This window comes from Rhinichthys klamathensis, unplaced genomic scaffold (assembly GCF_029890125.1).
Source record: "Rhinichthys klamathensis goyatoka isolate OS25496 unplaced genomic scaffold, OSU_Roscu_1.1 h1tg000844l_1, whole genome shotgun sequence".
Taxonomy (NCBI): domain Eukaryota; kingdom Metazoa; phylum Chordata; class Actinopteri; order Cypriniformes; family Leuciscidae; genus Rhinichthys; species Rhinichthys klamathensis.
In genome coordinates this window covers 67,755-89,900 of record NW_026607218.1, presented here as the reverse complement: position 1 = coordinate 89,900, position 22,146 = coordinate 67,755, and the positions used below count along the sequence as shown (strand labels likewise).

At 52.6% G+C, this 22,146-nt stretch overlaps 2 protein-coding genes across 2 annotated transcripts in view; one reads left to right on the top strand and one right to left on the bottom strand.

Annotated features, from left to right (window-relative positions):
- LOC130078243 (myelin basic protein-like) overlaps nucleotides 1-17,201 on the top strand; it is a 38,236-nt gene extending 21,035 nt beyond the window's left edge. Inside the window, exon 5 of the mRNA XM_056243769.1 lies at nucleotides 16,585-17,201. Coding sequence (XP_056099744.1) covers nucleotides 16,585-16,620 — 36 coding nt within the window. The 3' untranslated portion in view covers nucleotides 16,621-17,201. The remainder of the gene's footprint in view (nucleotides 1-16,584) is intronic.
- A 3,560-nt stretch (nucleotides 17,202-20,761) lies between these two features.
- LOC130078246 (zinc finger protein 236-like) overlaps nucleotides 20,762-22,146 on the bottom strand; it is a gene marked incomplete at its 5' end in the record, with an annotated part of 64,845 nt that continues 63,460 nt past the window's right edge. Inside the window, one exon of the mRNA XM_056243771.1 lies at nucleotides 20,762-20,947. Within this exon, the coding sequence (XP_056099746.1) occupies nucleotides 20,781-20,947 (167 nt within the window). The remainder of the gene's footprint in view (nucleotides 20,948-22,146) is intronic.

The window sequence follows — 22,146 nt, the reverse complement described above, 5'->3', positions numbered from 1 at the left end:
TCATACCGCACTCCTCATCACTCCTCACACCGCACTCCTCATCACTCCTCTCATCACTCCTCACACCGCACTCCTCATCACTCCTCACACCGCACTCCTCATACCGCACTCCTCATCACTCCTCATACCGCACTCCTCATCACTCCTCATACCGCACTCCTCATCACTCCTCACACCGCACTCCTCATCACTCCTCACACTGCACTCCTCATCACTCCTCACACCGCACTCCTCATCACTCCACATCAGTCCTCATACCGCACTCCTCACCACTCCTCATACCGCACTCTTCATCACTCCTCACACCGCACTCCTCATCACTCCTCACACCGCACTTCTCATCACTCCTCACACCGCACTCCTCATCACTCCTCACACCGCACTCCTCATCACTCCTCACACTGCACTCCTCATCACTCCTCATACCGCACTCCTCACCACTCCTCATACCGCACTCCTCATCACTCCTCACACTGCACTCCTCATCACTCCTCACACTGCACTCCTCATCACTCCTCATACCGCACTCCTCACACCGCACTCCTCATCACTCCTCACACTGCACTCCTCATCACTCCTCACACCGCACTCTTCATCACTCCTCATCACTCCTCACACCGCACTCCTCATCACTCCTCATCACTCCTCATCACTCCTCACACCGCACTCCTCATCACTCCTCACACCGCACTCCTCACACCGCACTCCTCACACCGCACTCCTCATCACTCCTCACACCGCACTCCTCATCACTCCTCATCACTCCTCACACTGCACTCCTCATCACTCCTCACACCGCACTCTTCATCACTCCTCATCACTCCTCACACCGCACTCCTCATCACTCCTCATCACTCCTCATCACTCCTCACACCGCACTCCTCATCACTCCTCACACCGCACTCCTCATCACTCCTCATACCGCACTCCTCATCACTCCTCACACCGCACTCCTCATCACTCCTCACACCGCACTCCTCATCACTCCTCACACCGCACTCCTCATCACTCCTCACACCGCACTCCTCATCACTCCTCACACTGCACTCCTCATCACTCCTCATCACTCCTCATCACTCCTTATCACTCCTCATCACTCCTCACACCGCACTCCTCATCACTCCTCACACTGCACTCCTCATCACTCCTCACACCGCACTCCTCATCACTCCTCACACTGCACTCCTCATCACTCCTCATCACTCCTCATCACTCCTCATCACTCCTCACACCGCACTCCTCATCACTCCTCACACCGCACTCCTCATCACTCCTCACACCGCACTCCTCATCACTCCTCACACCGCACTCCTCACACCGCACTCCTCACACCGCACTCCTCATCACTCCTCACACCGCACTCCTCATCACTCCTCACACCGCACTCCTCATCACTCCTCACACCGCACTCCTCACCACTCCTCATCACTCCTCATACTGCACTCCTCATCACTCCTCACACCGCACTCCTCATCACTCCTCACACTGCACTCGTCATCACTCCTCACACTGCACTCCTCATCACTCCTCATACCGCACCCCTCATCACTCCTCATACCGCACTCCTCACCACTCCTCACACCGCACTCCTCATCACTCCTCACACTGCACTCCTCATCACTCCTCATCACTCCTCATCACTCCTCACACCGCACTCCTCATCACTCCTCACACCGCACTCCTCATCACTCCTCATCACTCCTCACACCGCACTCCTCATCACTCCTCACACCGCACTCCTCATCACTCCTCACACCGCACTCCTCATCACTCCTCATCACTCCTCACACCGCACTCCTCACACCGCACTCCTCACACCGCACTCCTCATCACTCCTCACACCGCACTCCTCATCACTCCTTATCACTCCTCATCACTCCTCATACTGCACTCCTCATCACTCCTCACACCGCACTCCTCATCACTCCGCACACCGCACTCCTCATCACTCCTCACACCGCACTCCTCATCACTCCTCACACCGCACTCCTCACCACTCCTCATCACTCCTCACACTGCACTCCTCATCACTCCTCACACCGCACTCCTCATCACTCCTCACACTGCACTCCTCATCACTCCTCACACTGCACTCCTCATCACTCCTCATACCGCACTCCTCATCACTCCTCATACCGCACTCCTCACCACTCCTCACACCGCACTCCTCATCCCTCACACCGTACTCATCACTCCTCACACCACACTCCTCATCACTCCTCATACCGCACTCCTCACCACTCCTCACACCGCACTCATCACTCCTCATACCGCACTCCTCACCACTCCTCATACCGCACTCCTCACCACTCCTCACACCGCACTCCTCATCACTCCTCACACCGCACTCCTCATCACTCCTCACACCACACTCCTCATCACTCCTCATACCGCACTCCTCACCACTCCTCACACCGCACTCATCACTCCTCATACCGCACTCCTCACCACTCCTCACACCGCACTCATCACTCCTCATACCGCACTCCTCACCACTCCTCACACCGCACTCATCACTCCTCATACCGCACTCCTCACCACTCCTCACACCGCACTCATCACTCCTCATACCGCACTCCTCATCACTCCTCATACCGCACTCCTCACCACTCCTCACACCGCACTCCTCATCACTCCTCACACCGCACTCATCACTCCTCACACCGCACTCCTCACACCACTCTCCTCATACCACACTCCTCATCACTCCTCATACCGCACTCCTCATCACTCCTCACACCGCACTCCTTACACCGCACTCCTCACCACTCCTCATACCGCACTCCTCATCACTCCTCACACTGCACTCCTCATCACTCCTCACACCGCACTCCTCACACCGCACTCCTCACTCCTCATCACTCCTCAGACCGCACTCCTCACCACTCCTCACACCGCACTGCTCATCACTCCTCATACCGCACTCCTCACCACTCCTCATACCGCACTCCTCACCACTCCTCATACCGCACTCCTCACCACTCCTCATACCGCACTCCTCACCACTCCTCACACCGCACTCCTCATCACTCCTCACACCGCACTCCTCATCACTCCTCATCACTCCTCATACTGCACTCCTCACCACTCCTCATACCGCACTCCTCATACTTCACTCCTCACACCGCACTCCTCATCACTCCTCACACCGCACTCCTCATCACTCCTCACACCGCACACCTCATCACTCCTCACACCGCACTCCTCACACCGCACTCCTCATCACTCCTCACACCGCACTCCTCATCACTCCTCACAACACACTCCTCATCACTCCTCACCACTCCTCATACCGCACTCCTCATCACTCCTCACACCGCACTCCTCATCACTCCTCACCACTCCTCATACCGCACTCCTCATCACTCCTCACACCGCACTCCTCACACCGCACTCCTCATCACTCCTCACACCGCACTCCTCATCACTCCTCACACCGCACTCCTCATCACTCCTCACACCACACTCCTCATCACTCCTCATCACTCCTCACATCACACTCCTCATCACTCCTCACCACTCCTCATACCGCACTCCTCATCACTCCTCACCACTCCTCACACCGCACTCCTCATCACTCCTCACACCGCACTCCTCACACCGTACTCCTCACACCGCACTCCTCATCACTCCTCACACCACACTCCTCATCACTCCTCACCACTCCTCATACCGCACTCCTCATCACTCCTCACACCGCACTCCTCACTCCTCACTCCTCATCACTCCTCACACCACACTCCTCATCACTCCTCACCACTCCTCATACCGCACTCCTCATCACTCCTCACAACGCACTCCTTACACCGCACTCCTTACACCGCACTCCTCATCATTCCTCACACCACACTCCTCATCACTCCTCACACCACACTCCTCACACCGCACTCCTCATCACTCCTCATACCGCACTCCTCACCACTCCTCACACCGCACTCCTCATCACTCCTCACACTGCACTCCTCATCACTCCTCACACCGCACTCCTCATCACTCCTCATACCGCACTCCTCACCACTCCTCATACCGCACTCCTCATCACTCCTCACACCGCACTCCTCATCACTCCTCATACCGCACTCCTCATCACTCCTCATACCGCACTCCTTATCACTCCTCACACCGCACTCCTCATCACTCCTCACACCGCACTTCTCATCACTCCTCACACCGCACTCCTCATCACTCCTCACACTGCACTCCTCATCACTCCTCACACTGCACTCCTCATCACTCCTCATACCGCACTCCTCACCACTCCTCATACCGCACTCCTCATCACTCCTCACACTGCACTCCTCATCACTCCTCACACTGCACTCCTCATCCCTCCTCATACCGCACTCCTCACCACTCCTCACACCGCACTCCTCATCACTCCTCACACTGCACTCCTCATCACTCCTCACACCGCACTCTTCATCACTCCTCATCACTCCTCATCATTCCTCACACCGCACTCCTCATCACTCCTCATCACTCCTCATCACTCCTCATCACTCCTCACACCGCACTCCTCATCACTCCTCACACCGCACTCCTCACACCGCACTCCTCATCACTCCTCACACCGCACTCCTCATACCGCACTCCTCATCACTCCTCATACCGCACTCCTCATCACTCCTCATACCGCACTCCTCATCACTCCTCATACCGCACTCCTCATCACTCCTCACACCGCACTCCTCACACCGCACTCCTCATCACTCCTCACACCGCACTCCTCATCACTCCTCACACTGCACTCCTCATCACTCCTCACACCGCACTCCTCATCACTCCTCATACCGCACTCCTCACCACTCCTCATACCGCACTCCTCATCACTCCTCACACCGCACTCCTCATCACTCCTCATACCGCACTCCTCACACCGCACTCCTCATCACTCCTCACACCACACTTCTCATCACTCCTCACACCGCACTCCTCATCACTCCTCACACTGCACTCCTCATCACTCCTCACACTGCACTCCTCATCACTCCTCATACCGCACTCCTCACCACTCCTCATACCGCACTCCTCATCACTCCTCACACTGCACTCCTCATCACTCCTCACACAGCACTCCTCATCCCTCCTCATACCGCACTCCTCACCACTCCTCACACCGCACTCCTCATCACTCCTCACACTGCACTCCTCATCACTCCTCACACCGCACTCTTCATCACTCCTCATCACTCCTCACACCGCACTCCTCATCACTCCTCACACCGCATTCCTCACACCGCACTCCTCATCACTCCTCATCACTCCTCATCACTCCTCATCATTCCTCACACCGCACTCCTCATCACTCCTCATCACTCCTCATCACTCCTCATCACTCCTCACACCGCACTCCTCATCACTCCTCACACCGCACTCCTCATCACTCCTCACACCGCACTCCTCATCACTCCTCACACCACACTCCTCACACCGCACTCCTCATCACTCCTCACACCGCACTCTTCATCACTCCTCATCACTCCTCATCACTCCTCACACCGCACTCCTCATCACTCCTCATCACTCCTCACACCGCACTCCTCATCACTCCTCACACCGCACTCCTCACACCGCACTCCTCATCACTCCTCACACCGCACTCCTCACACCGCACTCCTCATCACTCCTCACACCGCACTCTTCATCACTCCTCATCACTCCTCATCACTCCTCATCACTCCTCACACCGCACTCCTCATCACTCCTCATCACTCCTCATCACTCCTCACACCGCACTCCTCACACCGCACTCCTCATCACTCCTCACACCGCACTCCTCATCACTACTCACACCGCACTCCTCATCACTCCTCACACCGCACTCCTCATACCGCACTCCTCATCACTCCTCATCACTCCTCACACCGCACTCCTCATCACTCTTCATCACTCCTCATCACTCCTCACACCGCACTCCTCACACCGCACTCCTCATCACTCCTCACACCGCACTCCTCATCACTACTCACACCGCACTCCTCATCACTCCTCACACCGCACTCCTCATACCGCACTCCTCATCACTCCTCATACCGCACTCCTCATCACTCCTCATACCGCACTCCTCATCACTCCTCACACCGCACTCCTCATCACTCCTCACACTGCACTCCTCATCACTCCTCACACCGCACTCCTCATCACTCCTCATACCGCACTCCTCACCACTCCTCATACCGCACTCCTCATCACTCCTCACACCGCACTCCTCATCACTCCTCACACCGCACTTCTCATCACTCCTCACACCGCACTCCTCACCACTCCTCACACTGCACTCCTCATCACTCCTCACACTGCACTCCTCATCACTCCTCATACCGCACTCCTCACCACTCCTCATACCGCACTCCTCATCACTCCTCACACTGCACTCCTCATCACTCCTCACACTGCACTCCTCATCACTCCTCATACCGCACTCCTCACCACTCCTCACACCGCACTCCTCATCACTCCTCACACCGCACTCATTATCACTCCTCACACCGCACTCTTCATCACTCCTCATCACTCCTCACACCGCACTCCTCATCACTCCTCACACCGCATTCCTCACACCGCACTCCTCATCACTCCTCATCACTCCTCATCACTCCTCATCATTCCTCACACCGCACTCCTCATCACTCCTCATCACTCCTCATCACTCCTCACACCGCACTCCTCATCACTCCTCACACCGCACTCCTCATCACTCCTCACACTGCACTCCTCATCATTCCTCACACCACACTCCTCACACCGCACTCCTCATCACTCCTCACACCGCACTCTTCATCACTCCTCATCACTCCTCATCACTCCTCACACCGCACTCCTCATCACTCCTCATCACTCCTCACACCGCACTCCTCATCACTCCTCACACCGCACTCCTCACACCGCACTCCTCATCACTCCTCACACCGCACTCCTCATCACTCCTCACACCGCACTCCTCATCACTCCTCACACCGCACTCCTCATACCGCACTCCTCATCACTCCTCATACCGCACTCCTCATCACTCCTCATACCGCACTCCTCATCACTCCTCACACCGCACTCCTCATCACTCCTCTCATCACTCCTCACACCGCACTCCTCATCACTCCTCACACCGCACTCCTCATACCGCACTCCTCATCACTCCTCATACCGCACTCCTCATCACTCCTCATACCGCACTCCTCATCACTCCTCACACCGCACTCCTCATCACTCCTCACACTGCACTCCTCATCACTCCTCACACCGCACTCCTCATCACTCCACATCAGTCCTCATACCGCACTCCTCACCACTCCTCATACCGCACTCTTCATCACTCCTCACACCGCACTCCTCATCACTCCTCACACCGCACTTCTCATCACTCCTCACACCGCACTCCTCATCACTCCTCACACCGCACTCCTCATCACTCCTCACACTGCACTCCTCATCACTCCTCATACCGCACTCCTCACCACTCCTCATACCGCACTCCTCATCACTCCTCACACTGCACTCCTCATCACTCCTCACACTGCACTCCTCATCACTCCTCATACCGCACTCCTCACACCGCACTCCTCATCACTCCTCACACTGCACTCCTCATCACTCCTCACACCGCACTCTTCATCACTCCTCATCACTCCTCACACCGCACTCCTCATCACTCCTCATCACTCCTCATCACTCCTCACACCGCACTCCTCATCACTCCTCACACCGCACTCCTCATCACTCCTCACACCGCACTCCTCATCACTCCTCATACCGCACTCCTCATCACTCCTCACACCGCACTCCTCATCACTCCTCACACCGCACTCCTCATCACTCCTCACACCGCACTCCTCATCACTCCTCACACCGCACTCCTCATCACTCCTCACACCGCACTCCTCACACCGCACTCCTCACACCGCACTCCTCATCACTCCTCACACCGCACTCCTCATCACTCCTCATCACTCCTCACACTGCACTCCTCATCACTCCTCACACCGCACTCTTCATCACTCCTCATCACTCCTCACACCGCACTCCTCATCACTCCTCATCACTCCTCATCACTCCTCACACCGCACTCCTCATCACTCCTCACACCGCACTCCTCATCACTCCTCACACCGCACTCCTCATCACTCCTCATACCGCACTCCTCATCACTCCTCACACCGCACTCCTCATCACTCCTCACACCGCACTCCTCATCACTCCTCACACCGCACTCCTCATCACTCCTCACACCGCACTCCTCATCACTCCTCACACTGCACTCCTCATCACTCCTCATCACTCCTCATCACTCCTTATCACTCCTCATCACTCCTCACACCGCACTCCTCATCACTCCTCACACTGCACTCCTCATCACTCCTCACACCGCACTCCTCATCACTCCTCACACTGCACTCCTCATCACTCCTCATCACTCCTCATCACTCCTCATCACTCCTCACACCGCACTCCTCATCACTCCTCACACCGCACTCCTCATCACTCCTCACACCGCACTCCTCATCACTCCTCACACCGCACTCCTCACACCGCACTCCTCACACCGCACTCCTCATCACTCCTCACACCGCACTCCTCATCACTCCTCACACCGCACTCCTCATCACTCCTCACACCGCACTCCTCACCACTCCTCATCACTCCTCATACTGCACTCCTCATCACTCCTCACACCGCACTCCTCATCACTCCTCACACTGCACTCGTCATCACTCCTCACACTGCACTCCTCATCACTCCTCATACCGCACTCCTCATCACTCCTCATACCGCACTCCTCACCACTCCTCACACCGCACTCCTCATCACTCCTCACACTGCACTCCTCATCACTCCTCATCACTCCTCATCACTCCTCACACCGCACTCCTCATCACTCCTCACACCGCACTCCTCATCACTCCTCATCACTCCTCACACCGCACTCCTCATCACTCCTCACACCGCACTCCTCATCACTCCTCACACCGCACTCCTCATCACTCCTCATCACTCCTCACACCGCACTCCTCACACCGCACTCCTCACACCGCACTCCTCATCACTCCTCACACCGCACTCCTCATCACTCCTTATCACTCCTCATCACTCCTCATACTGCACTCCTCATCACTCCTCACACCGCACTCCTCATCACTCCGCACACCGCACTCCTCATCACTCCTCACACCGCACTCCTCATCACTCCTCACACCGCACTCCTCACCACTCCTCATCACTCCTCACACTGCACTCCTCATCACTCCTCACACCGCACTCCTCATCACTCCTCACACTGCACTCCTCATCACTCCTCACACTGCACTCCTCATCACTCCTCATACCGCACTCCTCATCACTCCTCATACCGCACTCCTCACCACTCCTCACACCGCACTCCTCATCCCTCACACCGTACTCATCACTCCTCACACCACACTCCTCATCACTCCTCATACCGCACTCCTCACCACTCCTCACACCGCACTCATCACTCCTCATACCGCACTCCTCACCACTCCTCATACCGCACTCCTCACCACTCCTCACACCGCACTCCTCATCACTCCTCACACCGCACTCCTCATCACTCCTCACACCACACTCCTCATCACTCCTCATACCGCACTCCTCACCACTCCTCACACCGCACTCATCACTCCTCATACCGCACTCCTCACCACTCCTCACACCGCACTCATCACTCCTCATACCGCACTCCTCACCACTCCTCACACCGCACTCATCACTCCTCATACCGCACTCCTCACCACTCCTCACACCGCACTCATCACTCCTCATACCGCACTCCTCATCACTCCTCATACCGCACTCCTCACCACTCCTCACACCGCACTCCTCATCACTCCTCACACCGCACTCATCACTCCTCACACCGCACTCCTCACACCACTCTCCTCATACCACACTCCTCATCACTCCTCATACCGCACTCCTCATCACTCCTCACACCGCACTCCTTACACCGCACTCCTCACCACTCCTCATACCGCACTCCTCATCACTCCTCACACTGCACTCCTCATCACTCCTCACACCGCACTCCTCACACCGCACTCCTCACTCCTCATCACTCCTCAGACCGCACTCCTCACCACTCCTCACACCGCACTGCTCATCACTCCTCATACCGCACTCCTCACCACTCCTCATACCGCACTCCTCACCACTCCTCATACCGCACTCCTCACCACTCCTCATACCGCACTCCTCACCACTCCTCACACCGCACTCCTCATCACTCCTCAAACCGCACTCCTCATCACTCCTCATCACTCCTCATACTGCACTCCTCACCACTCCTCATACCGCACTCCTCATACTTCACTCCTCACACCGCACTCCTCATCACTCCTCACACCGCACTCCTCATCACTCCTCACACCGCACACCTCATCACTCCTCACACCGCACTCCTCACACCGCACTCCTCATCACTCCTCACACCGCACTCCTCATCACTCCTCACAACACACTCCTCATCACTCCTCACCACTCCTCATACCGCACTCCTCATCACTCCTCACACCGCACTCCTCATCACTCCTCACCACTCCTCATACCGCACTCCTCATCACTCCTCACACCGCACTCCTCACACCGCACTCCTCATCACTCCTCACACCGCACTCCTCATCACTCCTCACACCGCACTCCTCATCACTCCTCACACCACACTCCTCATCACTCCTCATCACTCCTCACATCACACTCCTCATCACTCCTCACCACTCCTCATACCGCACTCCTCATCACTCCTCACCACTCCTCACACCGCACTCCTCATCACTCCTCACACCGCACTCCTCACACCGTACTCCTCACACCGCACTCCTCATCACTCCTCACACCACACTCCTCATCACTCCTCACCACTCCTCATACCGCACTCCTCATCACTCCTCACACCGCACTCCTCACTCCTCACTCCTCATCACTCCTCACACCACACTCCTCATCACTCCTCACCACTCCTCATACCGCACTCCTCATCACTCCTCACAACGCACTCCTTACACCGCACTCCTTACACCGCACTCCTCATCATTCCTCACACCACACTCCTCATCACTCCTCACACCACACTCCTCACACCGCACTCCTCATCACTCCTCATACCGCACTCCTCACCACTCCTCACACCGCACTCCTCATCACTCCTCACCACTTCTCACACCGCACTCCTCACCACTCCTCACACCGCACTCCTCATCACTCCTCATACCGCACTCTTCACTACTCCTCAAACCGCACTCCTCACCACTCCTCATACCGCACTCCTCACCACTCCTCACACCACACTCCTCATCACTCCTCATACCGCACTCCTAATCACTCCTCATACCGCACTCCTCACACCGCACTCCTCATCACTCCTCACACCGCACTCCTCATCACTCCTCACACCGCACTCCTCATCACTCCTCACACCACACTCCTCATCACTCCTCACACCACACTCCTCATCACTCCTCACCACTCCTCACACCGCACTCCTCACCACTCCTCACACCGCACTCCTCATCACTCCTCATACCGCACTCCTCACACCACACTCCTCATCACTCCTCATACCGCACTCCTCATCACTCCTCATACCGCACTCCTCATCACTCCTCATACCGCACTCCTCACCACTCCTCACACCGTACTCCATCACTCCTCACACCACACTCCTCATCACTCCTCATACCGCACTCCTCACCACTCCTCATACCGCACTCCTCACCACTCCTCACACCGCACTCCTCATCACTCCTCACACCACACTCCTCATCACTCCTCACACTGCACTCCTCATACCGCACTCCTCATACCGCACTCCTCATACCGCACTCCTCACACCGCACTCCTCATACCGCACTCCTCACCACTCCTCATACCGCACTCCTCATCACTCCTCACACCACACTCCTCATACCGCACTCCTCACCACTCCTCATACCGCACTCCTCATACCGCACTCCTCATCACTCCTCACACCGCACTCCTCATCACTCCTCATACCGCACTCCTCATACCGCACTCCTCACCACTCCTCATACCGCACTCCTCACACCGCACTCCTCATACCGCACTCCTCACACCGCACTCCTCACCACTCCTCATACCGCACTCCTCATACCGCACTCCTCACACCACACTCCTCATCACTCCTTATACCGCACTCCTCACCACTCCTCATACCGCACTCCTCATCACTCCTCACACCGCACTCCTCACCACTCCTCATACCGCACTCCTCATCACTCCTCACCACTCCTCACACCGCACTCCTCATACCGCACTCCTCATCACTCCTCATACCGCACTCCTCACCACTCCTCACACCGTACTCATCACTCCTCATACCACACTCCTCATCACTCCTCACCACTCCTCACACCACACTCCTCATCACTCCTCACACCACACTCCTCATCACTCCTCACACCACACTCCTCATCACTCCTCACACCACACTCCTCATACCGCACTCCTCATCACTCCTCATACCGCACTCCTCATCACTCCTCATACCGCACTCCTCATCACTCCTCATACCGCACTCCTCATACCGCACTCCTCATCACTCCTCATCACTCCTCACCACTCCTCACACCGCACTCCTCACACCGCACTCCTCACACCGCACTCCTCATACCTCACTCCTCACACCGCACTCCTCACACCGCACTCCTCATCACTCATTATACCGCACTCCTCACCACTCCTCATACCGCACTCCTCATCACTCCTCACACCGCACTCCTTATCACTCCTCACACCGCACTCCTCACCACTCCTCATACCGCACTCCTCATCACTCCTCATACCGCACTCCTCATCACTCCGCACTCCTCACCACTCCTCATACCGCACTCCTCATCACTCCTCACCACTCCTCATACCGCACTCCTCATCACTCCTCACACCGCACTCCTCACCACTCCTCATACCGCACTCCTCATCACTCCTCACCACTCCTCATACCGCACTCCTCATCACTCCTCACACCGCACTCCTCACCACTCCTCATACCGCACTCCTCATCACTCCTCATACCGCACTCCTCATCACTCCTCACACCGCACTCCTCACCACTCCTCATACCGCACTCCTCATCACTCCTCACCACTCCTCACACCGTACTCCTCACCACTCCTCATACCGCACTCCTCATCACTCCTCACACCGCACTCCTCACCACTCCTCATACCGCACTCCTCATCACTCCTCACCACTCCTCATACCGCACTCCTCATCACTCCTCACACCGCACTCCTCACCACTCCTCATACCGCACTCCTCATCACTCCTCATACCGCACTCCTCACCACTCCTCATACCGCACTCCTCACACCGCACTCCTCATACCGCACTCCTCACACCGCACTTCTCACACCACACTCCTCATCACTCCTCATACCGCACTCCTCACACCGCACTTCTCACACCACACTCCTCATCACTCCTTATACCGCACTCCTCATACCGCCCTCCTCACACCGCACTCCTCATACCGCACTCCTCATACCGCACTCCTCATACCGCACTCCTCATCACTCCTCATACCGCACTCCTCACACCACACTCCTCATCACTCCTCATACCGCACTCCTCACCACTCCTCATACCGCACTCCTCACACCGCACTCCTCATACCGCACTCCTCACACCGCACTCCTCATACCGCACTCCTCACACCGCACTCCTCACCACTCCTCATACCGCACTCCTCATCACTCCTCACCACTCCTCATACCGCACTCCTCACCACTCCTCATACCGCACTCCTCATACCGCACTCCTCATCACTCCTCATACCGCACTCCTCATACCGCACTCCTCACACCGCACTCCTCACACCGCACTCCTCACCACTCCTCATACCGCACTCCTCACCACTCCTCATACCGCACTCCTCACACCGCACTCCTCACACCGCACTCCTCACACCGCACTCCTCACCACTCCTCATACCACACTCCTCACACCGCACTCCTCACCACTCCTCATACCACACTCCTCATACCGCACTCCTCACACCGCACTCCTCATCACTCCTTATACCGCACTCCTCACCACTCCTCATTCCACACTCCTCATACCGCACTCCTCACACCGCACTCCTCATCACTCCTCATACCGCACTCCTCACCACTCCTCATACCGCACTCCTCACACCGCACTCCTCATACCGCACTCCTCACACCGCACTCCTCACCACTCCTCATACCGCACTCCTCATCACTCCTCACCACTCCTCATACCGCACTCCTCATACCGCACTCCTCACCACTCCTCATACCGCACTCGTCATACCGCACTCCTCATCACTCCTCATACCGCACTCCTCATACCGCACTCCTCACACCGCACTCCTCACCACTCCTCATACCGCACTCCTCACCACTCCTCATACCGCACTCCTCACACCGCACTCCTCACACCGCACTCCTCACACCGCACTCCTGACCACTCCTCATACCGCACTCCTCACACCGCACTCCTCACCACTCCTCATACCACACTCCTCATACCGCACTCCTCACACCGCACTCCTCATACCGCACTCCTCACACCGCACTCCTCACCACTCCTCATACCGCACTCCTCATCACTCCTCACCACTCCTCATACCGCACTCCTCATACCGCACTCCTCACCACTCCTCATACCGCACTCGTCATACCGCACTCCTCATCACTCCTCATACCGCACTCCTCATACCGCACTCCTCACACCGCACTCCTCACCACTCCTCATACCGCACTCCTCACCACTCCTCATACCGCACTCCTCACACCGCACTCCTCACACCGCACTCCTCACACCGCACTCCTGACCACTCCTCATACCGCACTCCTCACACCGCACTCCTCACACCGCACTCCTCATACCACACTCCTCATACCGCACTCCTCACACCGCACTCCTCACCACTCCTCATACCACACTCCTCATACCGCACTCCTCACACCGCACTCCTCACCACTCCTCATACCACACTCTTCATCACTCCTCACACCGCACTCCTCATACCACACTCCTCATACCGCACTCCTCACACCGCACTCCTCACCACTCCTCATACCGCACTCCTCACACCGCACTCCTCACCACTCCTCATACCACACTCCTCACCACTCCTCATACCGCACTCCTCATCACTCCTCACCACTCCTCATACCGCACTCCTCATCACTCCTCACACCGCACTCCTCACCACTCCTCATACCGCACTCCTCATCACTCCTCACACCGCACTCCTCACCACTCCTCATACCACACTCCTCATACCGCACTCCTCACACCTCCTCATACCACACTCCTCATACCGCACTCCTCACACCGCACTCCTCATCACTCCTCACACCGCACTCCTCACCACTCCTCATCACTCCTCACCACTCCTCACACCGCACTCCTCATCACTCCTCACACCGTACTCATCACTCCTCACACCACACTCCTCATCACTCCTCACACCGCACTCCTCACCACTCCTCATCACTCCTCATCACTCCTCATACCGCACTCCTCATCACTCCTCATACTGCACTCCTCATCATTCCTCACACCACACTCCTCATCACTCCTCACACCGCACTCCTCACACCGCACTCCTCACACCGCACTCCTCATCACTCCTCATACCGCACTCCTCATCACTCCTCATACCGCACTCCTCACCACTCCTCATACCGCACTCCTCATCACTCCTCACACCGCACTCCTCATCACTCCTCATACCGCACTCCTCATCACTCCTCATACCGCACTCCTCATCACTCCTCATACCGCACTCCTCATCACTCCTCATACCGCACTCCTCATCATTCCTCACACCACACTCCTCATCACTCCTCATACCGCACTCCTCATCACTCCTCACACTGCACTCCTCATCACTCCTCACACCGCACTCCTCACCACTCCTCACACCGCACTCCTCATCACTCCTCACCACTCCTCATACCGCACTCCTCATCACTCCTCATACCGCACTCCTCATCACTCCTCATACCGCACTCCTCATCACTCCTCACACTGCACTCCTCATCACTCCTCATACCGCACTCCTCATCACTCCTCATACCGCACTCCTCATCACTCCTCATACCGCACTCCTCATCACTCCTCATACCGCACTCCTCACCACTCCTCATACCGCACTCCTCATCACTCCTCATACCGCACTCCTCATCACTCCTCATACCGCACTCCTCACCACTCCTCATACCGCACTCCTCATCACTCCTCATACCGCACTCCTCATCACTCCTCATACCGCACTCCTCATCACTCCTCATACCGCACTCCTCATCACTCCTCACACCGCACTCCTCACCACTCCTCATACCGCACTCCTCATCACTCCTCACACCGCACTCCTCACCACTCCTCACACCGCACTCCTCATCACTCCTCACACCGCACTCCTCATCACTCCTCATACCGTACTCCTCATCACTCCTCACACCGCACTCCTCACCACTCCTCACACCGCACTCCTCATCACTCCTCATACCGCACTCCTCATCACTCCTCACCACTAATGCCAGTGTGACACCGCTGGGCCATTCTCATGCTGATTCTCTCTTCCAGGGAGGAAGCCAGTCCACTTCTTCTGCCAAGCGCTGAAACCATCACCTCGCTCGTTAAACAGAGGAAAGGATAGATTACATCTCTTTATTTTTCTAATCCAGTAACAATGACTTGAAGAGGCTTCTGCATTGATATGTTACAATCTGAATTACTCCTGTTCAGTCTTGTATTGATGTAGTTGTGTATAATCTTTGAGAGTTAGATGATGTTGGTCTTGTTGAAATGCTTTTGTCTCGTCTCTGTCGTGTTACTCTTACCTTGTCTGTAAATGTGTGTGTTAGACCTCAGATCTGTTTTCTACACTCTTCATGTGTCCATGAACGAAGAGTGATGCGGTCTGCGTCCCGTAATCCATTAAACACGTTGTGCATGTGCTGAGATCCACAACACAGGACTTCCCAACACAAACGGGCTTGTTCAATGTTTAACTCGATGACTGATTTATGTGGCCTTTGCTTATAGTTTGAGCCTTCATTTTCTGTTCGTCAGGAAGATACAAAAACAGTTTCCAGGTTTAAGTCATATGGAACACCAATATGTATCTCACACGTGATACAATGTGTATGTTATTTTAATTTAACATGCTTTATATTAAAATCAAGTCACATAAAAACTTGTTCAAGGTTTCATGTTTTTCTGCTCATACAGTAACTGTCAGAACTGCTTATTTCTAAAGGGTTGTATATTCATAATCACCTTCTTTTCCTAGCATTACTCTACAACTGCATACGTATTAACGATGACACACAGACACACACACACACAGCTTTACAGATGGTAAATTTAGTGCACAATTGAAGGTGATCATTTTGAAAGACCTTGCGTCGAAGTTTGCCAGAGGCTTGCCTTCTCCGATTGTTTATTTGGTAATCGAGATTGCAGTCTTCTGATACAATGCTGCCTAGATACTGAAAGGATGGCACTATTGGAGGTAGATGTTCAAGAGTACAGGTGCCAGCACACGTCCTTGTCCTCCCCAGTGCCGACTCTAAGAGGCTCTGGCTCTGGCCGGCTGTGCCACACGAGCTGCCATCCCTTCATGCAACTGAGACAGGGTGTTACATAGGGCTGTAGTCAACCAAAGAAATCCTTAGTCGACCAAAGTCTTGTCCTGCACAACGATTAGTCGACTAAAAAAAAAAAAAAAAAAAAAAAAAAAAAAAAAGACGCGATGTTTTGATTGAACATTTTTTAACAATTGTCATAGAGCATTTATAAAACAACAACGAAAAAACATCAAAAATACATAAAACTATAATAATAATACAATTCTTTGAAAATTAAGTGATTTTTTTTTAACTGCAAAAAGTGAGGAGCTCTGTCCTAGGTCTATAGTGACAGTCACAATCGCGCACCTGACCACACCACACGCTACAAAAAATATAACTGCTATCTGCCACAATGAAAAATCCTAACAAAAGCTCTCGTTTATACAGGCTGTATATTCTTCTTTACTTTCAAAGCTATAGGTTAACTTTTGTCCAGCCTATCTAGGCGTTTTAAAACAAACACACACAAAAACCCAAAGAGCCTAAAAAACAATCCTAATAATAGGCTTTATTGTAGGACCGCATATAGGTTTATTTTCGTTTTGTTACATTATTTAGGCTATTTTCAAATGCGTCAAGTGTACAAATAAAAACAAAAACATATCAAGAAAACACAATCTATTGAGTCAGCATGATAAAGCCGTTAAAGGGCCTGCTCACGTCTTTTGCGCGCTCAAGTTCGATTTCAAATGTAGGCGCGCGGTGTGCGCTAATGATGGAAGCAACGGTCGCGGTGCGACGCGCTCTTTTTTTTCCAAGTGCGTCCACGCCGCATCGAGATACAAACATAGTGTATAAAAACATAAAAACCGAAACAAGTAGCGTTCTAACTGAATGAATACAGCTAAACTAGCTATATCCCTTACTGAGCACGAAGCAGCAGCGCAGCCACAGGTGCGAACCGAGTGTTCTATGTGTGTGCGCTAAACTGTGGCGCTGTACAAAATAGCCTAAATTAAAGCATTTAAAGTTGGGGATAAACCATAGGCTAATTATATTTAGAATACAGTAATATTTAACTGCTTATAAAAGGAATAAATATCAAGGAGTAAATCATTGAAAATTTCTAGATTGGTAAAAAAAAAAAATGCAACTGGTCGACCAATAAGAATGTCAGTCGACCAAGACGGCATCGACCGACTAGTCGACTAAACGACTAAAGTTGACAGCCCTAGTGTTACAACACTTTTTTGGACAGCCAAATTTAGTTAAGATGTCCCAGAGCAGCTCTCGATTCACAGTGTTGAATGCTTTGGAGAGATGAAGAGGTTCACAGCATTTTTCTTGAAGCCGTCTCACTGTGAAAACCATGTCCACAACACTGTGACTCTGGCAACGAAAGCTCGGTTCGGTTTTCCACCAGCCTACACAGCAGGATTCTTCCAGGACCTGCGCCAGCTAGCAGCGATACACCGCGACTGTTGCTACGAATAGATTTTTCAGCCTTGCTTTTATCTAAAGTGACAATGTTTGCATCCCTCCATTGTTGAGGGACACACTCCTGTCCCCAGACCTGCAGGACGTACTGCTGAATCCTCCGGGTACACAGGTAGCACCGGAGCTCTGTTGCCGTCATCGCCAGGGGACTTATCATTTCTGAGGGAGATGATCGCTGCTAGCACCTCTAGAACCGTTGGGAGATGCTCAAGGGCTTGGATAGGGGGTCGATAGCTCCTCCAAGGTGGAACGATCAATTGGCGACTGATGGTTAAGGAGGACTTTTACAATTGTGAGTCCATCTACTGCTTTTAAAGGTGTACTAGAACAATTCCCAGGACCTTATATGGTTTTTAAGGAGTTGTAGAAGTTATACATGTCGTTTCTATCAGCATATGATTGAATTTCTTGAGCCTTGATCAACCAGCATGAATTCTGTAGAGTACGTAAAGTTGTCTGTACCTCCTTGTGTGTGTTTGCCATTGCTTGCGCTTAGTTTCCAGCATGGTTATGATGGCATCAGCGTTCTCATCAAACCAGTCCTGATGTTTTCTGGTTTAATAGCCTATAGAGTGGACTGCAGTTTCGTGAAGCATTGAGGCTATGGATGCCCATTTCTGATGTATGGTGTAATCAGAACGCAGGACGGCCTCATCCCTACAGGCCCGGGTCAACAGAACATCGCTAATGTCAGCACGTCTTGCTAAGACATAATCAATCAGGTGCCAGTGTTTAGGTCGTGGATGCATCCAAGATGTTTTACATTTGGTTTTCTGCTGAAACAATGTGTTGGTAATAGTGAGTGTTAGCAGCCTCAGACCCACCACACACACACACACACACACACACACGCTTCAGGATCTCAGTAAAACACGAACAGCTGCAGCACATTATAAAGCCTTCACTTTTGTGTTAATGTTAAGCCGGCTTCACAACAAAATCAACAACAAATACCAGCGTACTGTATGCTAGAATAGTGCGCTAGATATATTGCACTACACACTATGGTATTAGTCATTGGCCGGTTTCTGTGTCAGATAATGCAGGAGTTATAGTGATCTTCAGTCACGTGGGAAATTCTCATATATTTGGATCATATACTGTGGATTTTGATATATAAGTTTTTGTGTGTGTATTCAGTGTTTTCAGAATTCATTATAGTTTAGTCAAACTAATGCTGTCACACTTAATCCATAAATAAAACCCATAAAAACAGAGTAGAACAAAGATGCAGAAAAAGAAAAATAGAAAACAAACTGATAAACATTTGGAAAAAAAACCCCCCTAAATTTATTCTTAAATATTTGTGCATATTACAAAAAAACGTTTGCCAAAATTGGATCCCATTAAACTGAATCATGTGATGTATCAGGGATTGTGGGACTTTAGTATCTAGAACGTACTGCTTTAGTTTTACCACAGATGAGGATACAAATGAAAACTTGAAACTAGATCCTTTCAAATACACAATTACAATCTTTACTTTAGTCGTGACAAATATGGCTCTAACGTAAAACAATAATTAAAAAAACTGTAAAAAATGAAACTTGCAACCAGTTCAGTGAGTTCAGTCTTTGACTCTGAAAGTTTTCGAACGCAGCATGGAGTGTATAACATCATGTACATTCACATGAACGCATGATTTGTATCACTGTAAGTCCCACTGGTTGGCCAGTGATCGGCGCTGCTGATGTCAGGGGAAGCAGAGGCTCATGGGAAGACTGTGGGGATGGGGCACTGCCAGCCCTCTGAAGACTCTTGCACACCGTCCTCCAGATCCAGACCCGTCTCCGTGTGTTTGCCCTGCTGAGACGCCGCCGGCTGCGAGTCCGACTCGGAGTCGTGTTCCAACACCACCTCCACTTCCTGTGGCTTCACTGTCAGGGACGAGACAAGAGTTCACACAACCAGTCCACTGCTGTTCATATTAATCATGCTTACATTTCTGAGCATTCACACCAAGTGCAAACCAGCCGGCGTGTAGTCAGGTGGTTTACACTAGCTCCGCCCCCAGTGTGATTGACAGACAGAACTACAGGAGAAACCTGTCTGATAACAGGATCAGTGTGTGGAGAGAGAGAGAGGAGTGAGAGTGAGAATACAAACTCATTCTTCTCCCTTTTCCCATCGATTATCAGCTCAGAGAGAAGTTTACTTTACTTACAAATGAAGAAAAGATTGTCGGTGTTTAATAGAATGGAAAGGAAATAAGGTGTTTCCCAATAAAGCAGCATCCATTTTTGATTTTAATAAATATAATCATATCATAAGTATCAATAGGTGGAGACAACTAATTTCAGTGTGCAAACAGCATTTGCACTTATTGGTTTTGTCTATAATTTTAACTGCCAACATTTTAAGAATTATATGTAATATTAGTGTATATAATAATATGTAATATTAGTGTATGTAATAATATGTAATATTAGTGTATATAATAATATGTAATATTAGTGTATGTAATAATATGTAATATTACTGTATATAATAATATGTAATATTAGTGGTCCTTGCTGTGAAAATGTCCCTCAGCAGCAATAACTGCAATCACATTTAACTGTGTATTCACATTCATACGGTAAGATCCCTCTCAAGGGAACTCGCGCTGCGTGGGCTTCGCTGAGGGGACGCTTCGCGTGATGATGTCATGAAGCAAATGTGAGATCAGTCCAGTGGTGTGGCGGAGCGTCAGAGGCGGGGACGGACCAGGACACTATAAGCTGCCCAAACACAGCAGATCTGGTGATCTGATACTCTGGTGATCTGATACTCTGGTGATCTGATACTCTGGTGATCTGATGATTTTATAATCTGCTGATGTGGTGATCTGGTGATCTGATGATTTTATAATCTGCTGATGTGGTGATCTGGTGATCTGATACTCTGGTGATCTGATACTCTGGTGATCTGATACTCTGATACTCTGGTGATCTGATACTCTGGTGATCTGATACTCTGGTGATCTGATGATTTTATAATCTGCTGATCTGGTGATCTGATGATTTTATAATCTGCTGATGTGGTGATCTGGTGATCTGATACTCTGGTGATCTGATACTCTGGTGATCTGATACTC